The 12,950-nt window shown below is 31.8% G+C and overlaps 1 protein-coding gene across 1 annotated transcript in view; it reads left to right on the top strand.

The window, feature by feature from the left end:
- LOC106462196 (retinitis pigmentosa 9 protein-like) overlaps positions 1–12,950 on the top strand; it is a 34,271-nt gene that overhangs the window by 16,585 nt on the left and 4,736 nt on the right. Inside the window, exons 3-4 of the mRNA XM_013922094.2 lie at positions 4,334–4,494; positions 4,761–4,852. Of these exons, the coding sequence (XP_013777548.1) occupies positions 4,334–4,494; positions 4,761–4,852 (253 nt within the window). The remainder of the gene's footprint in view (positions 1–4,333; positions 4,495–4,760; positions 4,853–12,950) is intronic.

Raw genomic sequence — 12,950 nt, 5'->3', positions numbered from 1 at the left:
TGATTTGCATAAGAGACATGTTGGAATCTTGCAATTCCAATAGGGGGGAGCAGAAGGCTTGTGGCATGCATAAAGAAAAAGTTTGTATATAGAGTGCAGCACTGAACAAGAATAGCTAATCTTGTGAGAAGAAGTAAGTACCTATCAGAAATAAAAATTTTAGTGTAGTAACATTATAACTTTGAGTTATGTAAAATTTCTTTTCTCCCAATAGTATATAAATACAAAATAATAACATTAAATTGTAAAATACTTTCAGTGCTGTAATCCTGTATAGTATACTATGCCAAAATCTGGCTGAGAATGTCTGTAAAATGTGATCAAAGTGTTCTGTGTTTCAATCGATTAAAAGAACGGCAATCACCTATTCCCAGATTTTACAGTTGCATGAACATTCACAGCATATTTCCTACAAAAAATTATAATATTTAATTTATTAAATGTGTTATAAATTTTTTAATTTATTATTTATTTTGAAATGCAACATGTATTTATATATAAAGCATGATACGTTAAGTTTTTGTATAATATTAAATCAAATTTATTTTAAATTTATATAGATTTTATTTATGAAACGTATTAAATAAATATTAGTAAATATAATTTATTAAAATATGTGTTATAATTTCTCATTCTAGTTAGCAGTCTAGATGTAGAAATTCTGAAATCCAACAAGCCATTGGAGATAGGATAGGTTCAGCATCGACTGATGGCTCTTAAAGCTCTATTACATAACTTGGATGCTACTATCCTACATTGTAATCAAGTGAGTAACTTGTTGTTCAGGGCTTTAATAAAGTATTATAATAAATAAAAATATATTTATAATTGTATTCATGATTGACAATAGAGGTCACCTGTTTTGTTTCAACTGTTTTTCCAGGTAAAGCATAGGAGTAAGAGCAACACCCAGATAGAATGGGCAGTAGCTGTTCTTCATTAGACGACAGAAGAGCAATATAAGTTCTGTTATTTGATAGAGAAACTCGTGGAGTGTTTCAGACCCTTGAGTGGTCTTTCACAGAAAGAAAATGTTGGCATTAAAGATATTACTTCAACATTAAATGTGACTAAACTGTCCTTAAAATTAGGATTGAGTAATGTTGAACAGTTACTGTAGCAAATTATGGATAGTGAAGACTATGCCAAAAATCAGTTGTTAATCATGGGCAAAATCTAATTACTGAAGAAAATAATGCACTACTTGAAGAAAGATAGATCATGTTGTGAGATGAAGATTTACATGATGCTGTAGTTGAGACTATAAATACCTTATCTGAAAATGAGAATGATAACCTAGTTCCTTTAAAATATGATAATGATCATAATGATGAAACAAGTGATGTTAAACAGTATTACAGGTGGTATCCTTAATAGCCAGGTCATTTAATCTGGACCAAAACAATTCATTGTACAGAAGACAACAGAAACATTATGTGAACAATTTAAATCTCTTTAGTAGAAGATCTGGTTGCTCATATTTTTCTGTTTTTTTTAATCCCAAAGAATTACCATCTATGATTTAAAAAAAAAAGAACTGATATTTGGTCAGGAATCAATTTGAGTTCTATATATTTAATTTAGAAAAGAATTGAAATATCCAAATTTTTCTTACAAGAAATTTGACAATGAATGGGCTGAACATTTGGCTTAGTTCACCACTGTTAAGAAAGCAGGTGTGTCACATGATATGATATGAAGAGTATACAAAATTATTTTCTTGGTGATGATGATATCTGACATATGATTGGATTAGATAAACTGTATCTTATACACACTGTGTAAACAAACAACCTAGAAGGAGGCTACAGTAAAGGTACTTATGACTATTAAACTATATACAATCACAACTGTGGATATCTTTAAAGTTGGAGCACAAGCAATTCAAAGAAAGGTATTACCAATATGTAAGAGGTAGGAGATGCCATGATCATGTTTCATGCAAAACAACATGGCAGGGCTTGTACGTATATGCCATAGATGTAAAAAAAATGTTTTTGTTTTCTGTGAAACTTTCATGTGATGGAAGTCTACTTTGTTAATAATTTGCCACCAGTGAATGAACCAGGTGAAGGTCTTGGGAAAATTCTGCCATTACTTCCAATTGACCTGAAAAAAAAAGGTTTCTATTTTGAATTTCAACTTTAAAATCAATACAGTCCATTTAGTAGTTTTACAGAGGTTGAGTAGATTACATTTAAAAAAAAGTAAATATGCAAATTGGCAAGTTGTGTGACAGCTGTAGCTGATGTAAAGTCAATGCATTATCAAATTACATTTTGTGTCATTTCATAGAGTGGTGATGATACCAAAAATTTATTGCTTTTAGGAAGCACCCTTTCTGATGCAAAATATTCATATATTTAAGATAGTAAAATTGTTTTAAGATCAGGGAGTTAGAATTTTTAAGTCTGAGATATCCCTTGTACTTAATAGCATTGGAAAACAATGGAATGTGGACAAAGTTGTGGCACACTTCTGTGGTGAGCAAAGTGCAGCATCTTCTAACAGGTGAGAATCCAAGAACACAAAGATCAGACAAAAATTGTCTAGGGCAACAATATGCAACATAATGAAGAAGGATCTCCATCTGAAAAAGAGACCAAAACTAAAGGTAGTGTAAAGATAGAAACAGTAGAGAAGATAGTGTCTGGTTTGGTTGAAATAGGTCATTGAAGATTTTTCTTTTTTTGAACATGCTATTTATCTCCAGTTCAACAGTCTTATTCCTTATGCAGCTGGAGAATGAAATGAGGATTCATGCTATTCCATATGAAGACACACTGATCCTTGGACACAGCACCAATAGATTTCTGTTACAATCAAATGGAAACTGAGAAACAGTCACTTTCATACACTAGATGTTTTATGGTGTACTTTGAACATGACAACCTGATGAAAGAGCCTTTTCCAATAAAAACTACATTACAATGTTATTGTCAAGATAATGGCCATCACACAGACCAGGATCAAACATAATGATGTCGGATGTAGTGATGTGATAAGGCCCCAAAATTATTTTAATATAATTTACTCAATCCTTTGTAGACACTGGCTTGTATCTTACTGTTGTATCTGTAGACAAATTTTCTCAGTCATTTGTGTGAAAGCTAGAGATAAATAAAAAAAAATATTGTTGATGTGTCATTGTTTCAAATTGTTTATTATCAACATATGATAAAGCCTATAAACTTTTATCTGAGTTCAATATTTATCAGTGCTCCATAGATGTAAATGGTTATCTAATCAGTTTGTTTTTAGGGCTATATATATAAAATAAAAGAAATGCACAGTACTTTATAGTATTAACTGTTCTTAATTGTGTATCAAAGGTTTGTGTGTAATATTTTTTCTTATCTTAATCTTATTTTATGAAAAGCACAGTTTTATTAAATAGAGTACTTGAACAATAGAAAAGACTATTTTGAAAAATAAAAAATACAAGCAAATATATAATAGAAATGTAAACAAATAAATAGGAACAATCATATTGTTATTTTTAACTTTGCTTGTTCATAATGACAGTGCTTCAATTGGATTTGGCTTATGGAAATTTGGAAAATATTGCTAGTTTAGGAGTTTCATTACCAAAGTTGTAATATATAATTTGAACTCTGTATTAATAATGGATTTTTTTATTGTGGTAGTTTCACAAACTTGAGATTTGTCTAGTGTGTCATATATCTTGTTTGTTTTTACCTCACTGTAGATATGTTCTTTTATAATATTCATTGTTTGTGTTTTCATTCATTTTACACAATATTTTGCAAGTTTTGTTTTCTTACCTGTGTTCTTAAACATCTATGTCTAAAATACATTTGTGCACAGCCAGATGTCCTATAAGCATGTTATTCACCTGTACTCATTGCATTATAGTTATGAAACCTAGAATATTTATGAAACTTGTGAGTAGACTTTTAATATCATTGTTTGACTGATATATCTATAATTGAAAGAAAATCACATGCAGTACTAAGTGTTATTAGGCTTTCCATTAAACTCAGTAACTGCAGAATTCAGTGGAAATGAAAATTTCATAAAACATTAAATTGCTTGAAAAGAACCTACACCACAGTCTATGGATCCTATGATCATTTTTATATAAAATAAAAAGGTGTATAATTTGTTTAGAAACAGCCATGAAAATAGTGTCTAGTTTATTTAGAAACGGCAGAAAAGATATTGTCTGGTTTGGTTTGAAATAAGTCAATGAAGATTTGTTTTTGCAGATGCTATTAGTGAAAGTTTATGATTACTGCTTATTATTTGTTGGATAATTTCATTTTTAATCCCATCCCCTTTTACAACCAATATGTTATTTTCTTACTTGTAGCTATGGTCAGGCACCACCTGGCCTTGTCCAGGAAGAGAAAGACAAACCTGAAGACTGTATTCCAGACACACCTGAAAACAAACAAGCTCGAGAGTTCCTTGCTAAAGCTCCAAGTAAAGGTCTGTGGATGCCCCTCGGTAAAGAAGTCAAAGTTATGAAATGTAAGAACTGGATGCTTTTGTATAAATTATAGCATCAGTTAAAAGAGCATTAGAAAGGGGGAAAAGCAGTTTATTTTATTCTTGAGTATATGTAATGTTTACTTTCAATTAACTACTGTGAACTCCAACCACTGCTTCAGAATCACAATTGGCAGAACTTTTCAGCTTATCTGAAATAGACATAAAATATTTCCTGTCACATTATCAGAAGTAATCAGTGTTTTTACATAGTTATAATGTCATATTTTCCTTTGATCTTAATATAGGTTGGAGGTGCAAGGTTTATGGCCACAGGACTGGTGACAAAGAGTGTCCACTGTTCCTCAGTGGCAACAAAGAAATAGAAAAGTTCCGATATGTAAGTGTTTAATGATAAACTTCTCTTTTATTCATAGCATCAAATTCGCCTTGTGAAATTATACTTAATACATGATGCAGTGCATCTGCTACTTATATAAACTGATTAATTTAAAGAATGAAATGTATGTTAGTTTACCATTTTAAATGTTAAAACAAATCTGCCAAATTCTTTAGAAGAAACCCAATTTATTTATTCACCCATCATTAAACCATGTTTTTTCTTCCTTGAAATATATTAAGTGATTGAGCTGTTTTTAGTTTGTTTTAAAGACAATGTATCCACTGTGACTTGGATGTGTAGTTACTTCTTGTATAAATATGTGTTTTTTTGTGGTGAGTTTGTACTTTGATTTAAATGTTTTTTTTCCAATCTTCACCATTTCAGTGCTTGCAAACTCAACTTTCAGTTGGTACTTGTGTTTTGTGAGAAACATAAATTCAAAATTTGTTGTTTTGCTGAAGTCCTCAGTGTGTGTGACCTTTACTTCAGGCTTAAATATATGTATCCAGCCACCTTACAGGTTAATTTGTTGTTTTGCTGAAGTCCTCAGTGTGTGTGACCTTTACTTCAGGCTTAGATATATGTATCCAGCCATCTTACAGGTTGATTTTCTACTAGTTGAAAACTATAGGCATCAGAATAACTTTTTATATGATTTTTTTCTTACTTCTGTTTATATTGCTTAGAATAATTTAACTTTTTTTTTTCTAAATTCAAGAGCTTATTTTCTAAGAATATACATGTTTATTATACATTTTGAAGTAGTGCTTCATTTTGTTCTCATTAATTATTTCATTGTCTGCTCAATTTCTACCAGATCCTAACCTGAAGCTCTGGGGTCCATCTACTCTTAGACAACTTTCTAATGCTTATCAAATATATTTTGATTACTCTCAAACATTTTTTGATATGTATCTCATAATTCTTTAATTATTCTTAAACATTAGCTACTTTGCATTATCTTTCTGTCACAGAAATTTCCTTGATCTTGTGTCCTTGCTTATTAACCCATTTATTTGTGTAATCTATTTATTGAAATTTTATTCTCTTTTGAAATATTTATTCAGTGTGTTTTACATTAAATGCTAAGGATTAATTCTTACCTTTAAGCCTCCTTACAGTTGTAGCCAGTCTGCCTAAATATTGCTATGTTGTGCTTAATACCTTTAGTGTTTTGCTGTAATACCCTAGAGATTGAAATTTCAAAGTAGAAGTTTATAGACTTTAGAATTCTTTTGTGCTGGTTCCATTCTATTCATTATTTCTTCTTCATGCAAAACTTTGTGTGTGGTCTTTTTTGTATTGATGAGTCTATTTCCAGACTATTTTCAAAATGTTATTTTATCCTCTGCCTGGTAACCCGTCACAAGTTGGATGGGCTCTCTTTCTTCAGTCATCCATGTTTACAAAGTGACCATGTGGGTGAATAATGTCAATGTCACCTCATTTTTATCAATTAATTCAATCTAATATTGAACATTAGTGAAGAGTTTTTATACCATTGCTACTCATTTCTGTCTCTTATTTCATAATTTAAAAAAAGATAAATGTTTTCTTTTTTTTACCTTTATCAGGACATTGTGTGTCTGGGTTTTTTCTTCATGACTGTTTGTAATTCTGAAATACAGTGTGTTAACTTTGTTCACAAGACATTTTATTCATCTTCTTTGACCATTATTCAAAAGGAATGACTTGTGCTATCATAAACATTGACCTTTTTGTGTTTCACTTCTTTTAATATTCTGGCATTTAATGTAAATTCCTATTGAAAATAGTATAATTTATGAATTAGAAAACTACAGGGTACTCTACATAAAGAACTACTCCATTTTCTGTTAGCTTAGGGTTTTACTGGGATGGAAATTATCAAAAAATCTCCTCAGTCAACAGGAGTCAACCAAATTCAAAATTAATTTCAATACTTCTGAATTATTATTACGTGATTAAATGCTACAATAATACTGTAACTATAAGCTGTGACAGAAGGTACTAATTATGGTGACCTTACAAGGAATTCAGTATAGAGTACTGAGGTGCAAAAGTATCTTAAAATGACTTTAAACAAGAAAACCATAAAATATAAAATACCCATGAATGAAATTAATTGATGCTGTGATTTAGAAATACAGACTTGCCAAAATCTTTGGGCAACAGACACATAACATTCCAAACTGTTTACTTGCTGCTAATTAGAGATGTTTGCTTTAGTGCACAGTATATAGTGCTGGGGCTCTATAAATATGGCTTATAGTATTTAGAACATTAAAACTACTTGTGCTGAAGAATAGTGATAACTCCAACTTAATGAATGATAAAGCAAAATTTCATCATTGAATAAAAATTATACAAAATAAACTTGTTGTTGTTCTTCCACACATTAACAAAAGAAAATACTTCAAAATCAAAATTTGTTCAATTAAAAAAAGCCCTTTTTATTTAATTTTAATATGAAAATAAAAAATCATAAATTTTGCTTCTGGGTTGATTTCAGTGATTTTCTGAGCATAATATGGTACTAATAGCCCCAAGGAGGAAAGTCATAATATGGTACTAATAGTCCTAGGGAGGAAAGTCATAATATGGTACTAATAGCCCTTAGGAGGAAAGTCATAATATGGTACTAATAGCCCCTAGGAGGAAAGTCATAATATGGTAATAAAAGCCCCTAGGAGGAAAGTCATAATATGGTAATAAAAGCCCCTAGGAGGAAAGTCATAATATGGTATTAATAGCCCCTAGGAGGAAAGTCATAATATGGTAATAAAAGCCCCTAGGAGGAAAGTCATAATATGACACTATAAGCCCCTAGGAGGAAAGTCATAATATGGTACTAATAGCCCCTAGGAGGAAAGTCATAATATGGTATTAATAGCCCCTAGGAGGAAAGTCATAATATGGTACTAATAGCCCCTAGGAGGAAAGTCATAATATGGTACTAATAGCCCCTAGGAGGAAAGTCATAATATGGTATTAATAGCCCCTAGGAGGAAAGTTATAATATGGAACTGATAGCCTCTAGGAGGAAAGTTGACATAATTTTAAACAACATGACACTAACTTGATTTTTGTAATTGTTATTAACTTGTAGTTTTATCAGTTTTAGTCCATCATTGTTTCTCTACCTCAGTCATTATGTTGTAATGTAATTGCCTATATCTCAGCTATGAGAAGTCATAGGCTAGTGACCGAAATATGTAATGAAAACTGTTATGTTTTCTTCAACTGTGTTAGCCAGTGTGACTTCCAGTTCCACTGAGTTTTGCATAGAAATCAGAACAAGGTATTTGCTTAGGTTAAATAACAAAAGAATAACTAGATTTAGTAATATTGTTAAATGAAAATAGTAGGATTAATATTTTAAATTAGAGCTTAATGGTGTAAACTGTACTACAACGTTAGATTAGGCTTAGAATGTGTAACAGTACTTTAGGCTTATCTATAATTCAACTTACTGGTGAATTGTAAAACAGGTTAAGGTAGCACTGACCCTTAAAACTAGGCAAATTTACATGCTGAGAAAACACTGTTAAATGCTTCTTATAACCTTCAAAAAAGTATGATGTTGCAATCTCTGAGAGTACATATTCAGTCATACATGTCATATGCATAATAAAGGGATAAAGAAATACATAACTTAAACTGTTCTAACACAATAATTTTACTTAGGAATGATAAAAACATGTGAAAATGTATACAAATGCTCTTTGTGAACATCCTCATAGCTTGAATTAAAAACTTTGCAAATTTCCTACAATAATAACGAGCTGTGAGAAATTAATTTTAATTAATGCCTTCGTTAGTGGTAATTAGACACATGACAAGACAATTGTTAACTATTTTTTAATTTAAACAAATTCAAGCTGTGAAAGAGTGTAATATCAACAAGTGTGCTAAATTTCATGCTGATATTTACTTTTTTTTAATAATGAAGTTATCATGCTAATAAGTTGGTAGCCAAGTGAAAACTGTGTTCTGAGAAAATAACCGTTAAAGTTTTTCTGTACTTAAGTGTCAGTAAGCTTTTAGTAGATGTGTGCATTTACTGCATTTACAATATCTCAATCCCATTGTAGGCACCAGGAGCCATCCTAACTTCATTTTCTCATCTAATATTCCCCTGAAACGTAAACATCCCCTTCTTTTTTGGTAGGAGCTTCCTCAATGCCCTTCTTGACATTTCTGTGAGACAGGTGTTCCTGCTTTTCTTTCTGCTACTTTCACCTTTTCTAAGTCAATTTTCTCCAGATATTTTCATGTATATGGTCCTGTAGTCATTTTTATTGATTGAGGGACTCTTATTTTGGATTCAGCACCTTCATTAAAGGTGCACACAGCATCAGCAGAAGTCCAACAAATGGTTTTGTTGCCAGGAAGTGAAGACTTGGGGCATCTTCTCAATCTCATGTGATTTAATGACTTATTAGGGTTTGGGGTAATGCAGTCCAAAGTTGGTTTAGAGAGTCTGTCAAATAATGGTTTGATGCTGATGCTATGGTAGGCTTATGAAGGAAGATGTCAAGTTCCCCCCCCCTTTGCTTCTGCCTTATGATAATTGCACCAACTGTTCACTCCCTTTGGACAAAGTTGATGCTGTGATCTTGTGATAGTATATTACCAAAATAACATTCTTCATCCCCTGTAGGTCTCCTTTGTTACTACTTATGGCTTTTTCATACCAGAACTGGAAGGAATCTATAGCTATGTTGGTTAACCACCCCTACCCTCCAGTAGTTTTCCCATCTGAAAGCCTTTTACTTTTCATGTCCGTGGAAACAGAATGAAAACAAATTAGACCTTTATTTTTAGTCATGTAGGATAGGTTAATTAGTAAAGATTTTAAGACACAATTGAGTTATTTGTGTAAAAAAGAGGTTAAACTTTCTATTTTGGGCAAAATTTGAAAAATGTGATTTTTGAAATATTGGAGGTGCTCTTTAAGGGTAAGTACTACCTTAAATACATTGTTTTATTAAACAAATAGACTCTAAAGGCTAGTTAATTGTCTCTTCATCTTTTAAGGATTAACTTGTTTGTTTTTAGATCCATTAGTTTAAATTCAGCCTATAGGTAGGTTTTAAATCAGGCTATATTTGTTACTTTTATATAACTAAAGATAAACTTAATTACTTTAGTGTGAACATAAATTAGTAATAAAAAACTGGAATATATTTGATTCTCAAATGTTAGGTTTAACAGTGTTAGCAGTAGGCTACTGGTATTTAGTATTGAGTATTTATTCCCAGGCTACAAATACAGTGGTCAAGTCTAGTGTGAGAGTTAAGCATTAACAGTTTGTTACGTGTGATGGGTGCAATGAGTGAATTTTATTTGGGAACTTGGGACTGGTATGTACTTTTAAGAAAGCTAGTAGTAATAGTGAAGATGTGCAATTTGTATCTAGAGTTTATAGAATTGAGAAGAAGTTGGAGGCTATCATAATTAAAGTAGAGGCAATAGATAAAAAGAAATGTAAACTGTGGGAAATGGCAGCAGGATTTCAGTAAGAGCATAAGCTTTTTCATGTAAGGAATACATCAGCTAACAATGACTTTCAGGAAGTTAGAAAGAGTACTATTAGGGTTAAAAGTAGTGGAGTTAATTGTAATGAACCTATTCTGTTGAGCAACAGATTTCAGTCCTTGGCTTGTGCAGATGAGGGACTATTTGAAGGAAAGAAAACAAAAGTGGCAGAGAAGGATGTGGATGATAAACTTAAGGAGGTTATAGTTATAGGTGATTCCTTGACAAGGCTTGTGGATAGTATAGTCTGTGGGGTAAATAGGGAGAAAAGAATTAGATTATGCTACCCAGGGGCACAGGTGGAGGATATAATTGACAGAGCAAGAGATTTAATAAAGAGAGTTAGCAATGATGCAGTTTTTGTTGAGTGCATAGAAGCTAATAATCCAGGGAAAGGTAGGTCAGGGGAGCTAATGAATAAGTACAAGGTGTTGATAAAGGCAGTCAAAGAAAAAGGCCATAACTTAATTGTGTCAGGAATACTGGTGAGAATTAATTGTGGAGATGAAATTACAAGTAGGTCACTAGAACTAAATGCTAGACTTAGGTTAGTATGTAAGGATGATCAGATTGACTGTTTGGACTTGTGGGATTAGTTCAATGGGAGAAAGGAGCTTTTTGGAATGGATGATTTACACCTAAATAAAGTAGGGTCTGGCTTGTTTGCAAGGGCTATTAATTCAGCTGTAAGAGAAGCTTTAAACTAGGACTAGACAATGGTGAGGGCCAGGGTAAACTAAATGCAAAAACAAATGATGCAGAGAAAAATTTAGCATAGGAAATGACTATAGAAATAGTTCTAAGGGCTTAATTATTACTATTGTAATGATGGAAGTATAAGAAATAAAATAGATGACTTTAGGGCACTAGTAGAAATGGAGGATTTTGATATAATGAGAATAATTGAAACATAGATGATTTTGATGACACAAATGTGTTTGAAGTACAGAGTTGTAGATTATTTAATAGGTATAGAGTACTAAGGAGAGGAGGAGGAGTAGCTTTATATGTAAAAGGTGAGTTACATCCTGTTGAAGTTAAGGATATCAAATATAATAGCAGAGAGATTAAATCCATTTGGGTTTCTATTAGTGGATACAAAGGGAATTTTTTACAGGCCACCAGATGATACTAATAAAACTTTACAGTGAGATTAATATCTCAGCTGTTAATGAAATCATAATTACGAGTGATATTAATTTCAGGTATATAAACTGCAAAAGGAAGAAAGATTTTTGGAAACTGTTCATGGTGGCTTTCTTCACCAGTTGGTCTAAGAACCTATTAGAAACAGTGCTATGTTAGATTTATTGTTAATTTATAATATAAAAATGTTGAGATGGTGGAAATTGGAGAACATCTGGGTGAAAGTGATCTTTGCTCTATTAGGTTTGATGTTTTGCTGCATATGGAGATCAGGAATAATGATATTTTGGTTACAAATTTCAAAAAAGCAAATTTTGAAGGCAAGTGACAAGAATTATCTATTGTGAATTAAGCAACTAGTTACTTGGTGACAGGGATCAAATATGGAAAATTTTTGACTGTTCAAGTTGAATATATTCCTTATAGAAACAAATGGGTGGCTGCAAGTAAAAAATCAGATGGGCTCATAACGAGTATAAGAGATGAAAATAAAGAAAAGCATCACAACTTTAAGAAATTTAAATTGACTGGTTTGAGAGGAGATTTAAAAGGTTATAGATCAAGAAAGTTGGTCAAACAGGAAATTAGGGCAACCAAAAGGATGTACGAGAAATGGTTGGCTGAAAATGTAAAAATTAACAGTAAGGATTTTTTTAAATATAATAAGGGTAAACAAAATGTTCGGATGGGGGTGAAACTCTTAAGGGATGATAAAGGAAGGCTCATATTTGATGAATATGAGATGGCTGGGTTATTAAATTTTGCTTTTTCCTTGGTTTTTACTAGTGAAGATTTAAGCAGTGTTCCACACTTTGAACAGTTTAAAGATGGAAATAAGATCAAAGAAGATAACTGCATTAATTCTGAGTTTGTTAAGAAAAAATTGGGAAGTTTAAAGAACGATAAGGCTTCTGGGCAAGATAGTGCATTTCCACAAATATTTTGAAGGAGGTTAAAGATTGGATACGTGAGCCACTTGTTACTATTTTTTGTTAGTCCTAGAATAATGGGCAGGTACCAGAGGAATGGAAGTTAGCTAATGTCACTCCTCTTTTCAAGGGAGATGATAAAAATTATCCTAGTAATTATCTTACATCAGTTGTGGGAAAAGTTTTGGAAGATCTGATAAAAGATGCTTTGCAAAGCCATTTAACAAAGTTTTTAATTTTATTGGATGTCAACATGGTTTCACTAAGGGAAAATCTTGCCTTGCAAATCTTTTGACATTCTTTGAAAAGGTTACTGCTTATGTAGATGAGGCTAAGGGTGTAGATTTGGTGTATTTGGATTTTCAGAAAGCATTTGACCAGGTGCCACATAAAAGGCTTATAAAAAAAATTATCTCTATAGGTGTGGAGGATAAGTTAGCAAGTTGGATAGAAGAGTGACTGGATGGAAGAAAGCAGAGGGTTGTTACAAATGGAGTTCA

This window comes from Limulus polyphemus, unplaced genomic scaffold (assembly GCF_000517525.1).
Source record: "Limulus polyphemus unplaced genomic scaffold, Limulus_polyphemus-2.1.2 Scaffold1116, whole genome shotgun sequence".
Lineage (NCBI taxonomy): Eukaryota > Metazoa > Arthropoda > Merostomata > Xiphosura > Limulidae > Limulus > Limulus polyphemus.
This window is presented reverse-complemented; position numbering and strand designations above follow the sequence as displayed.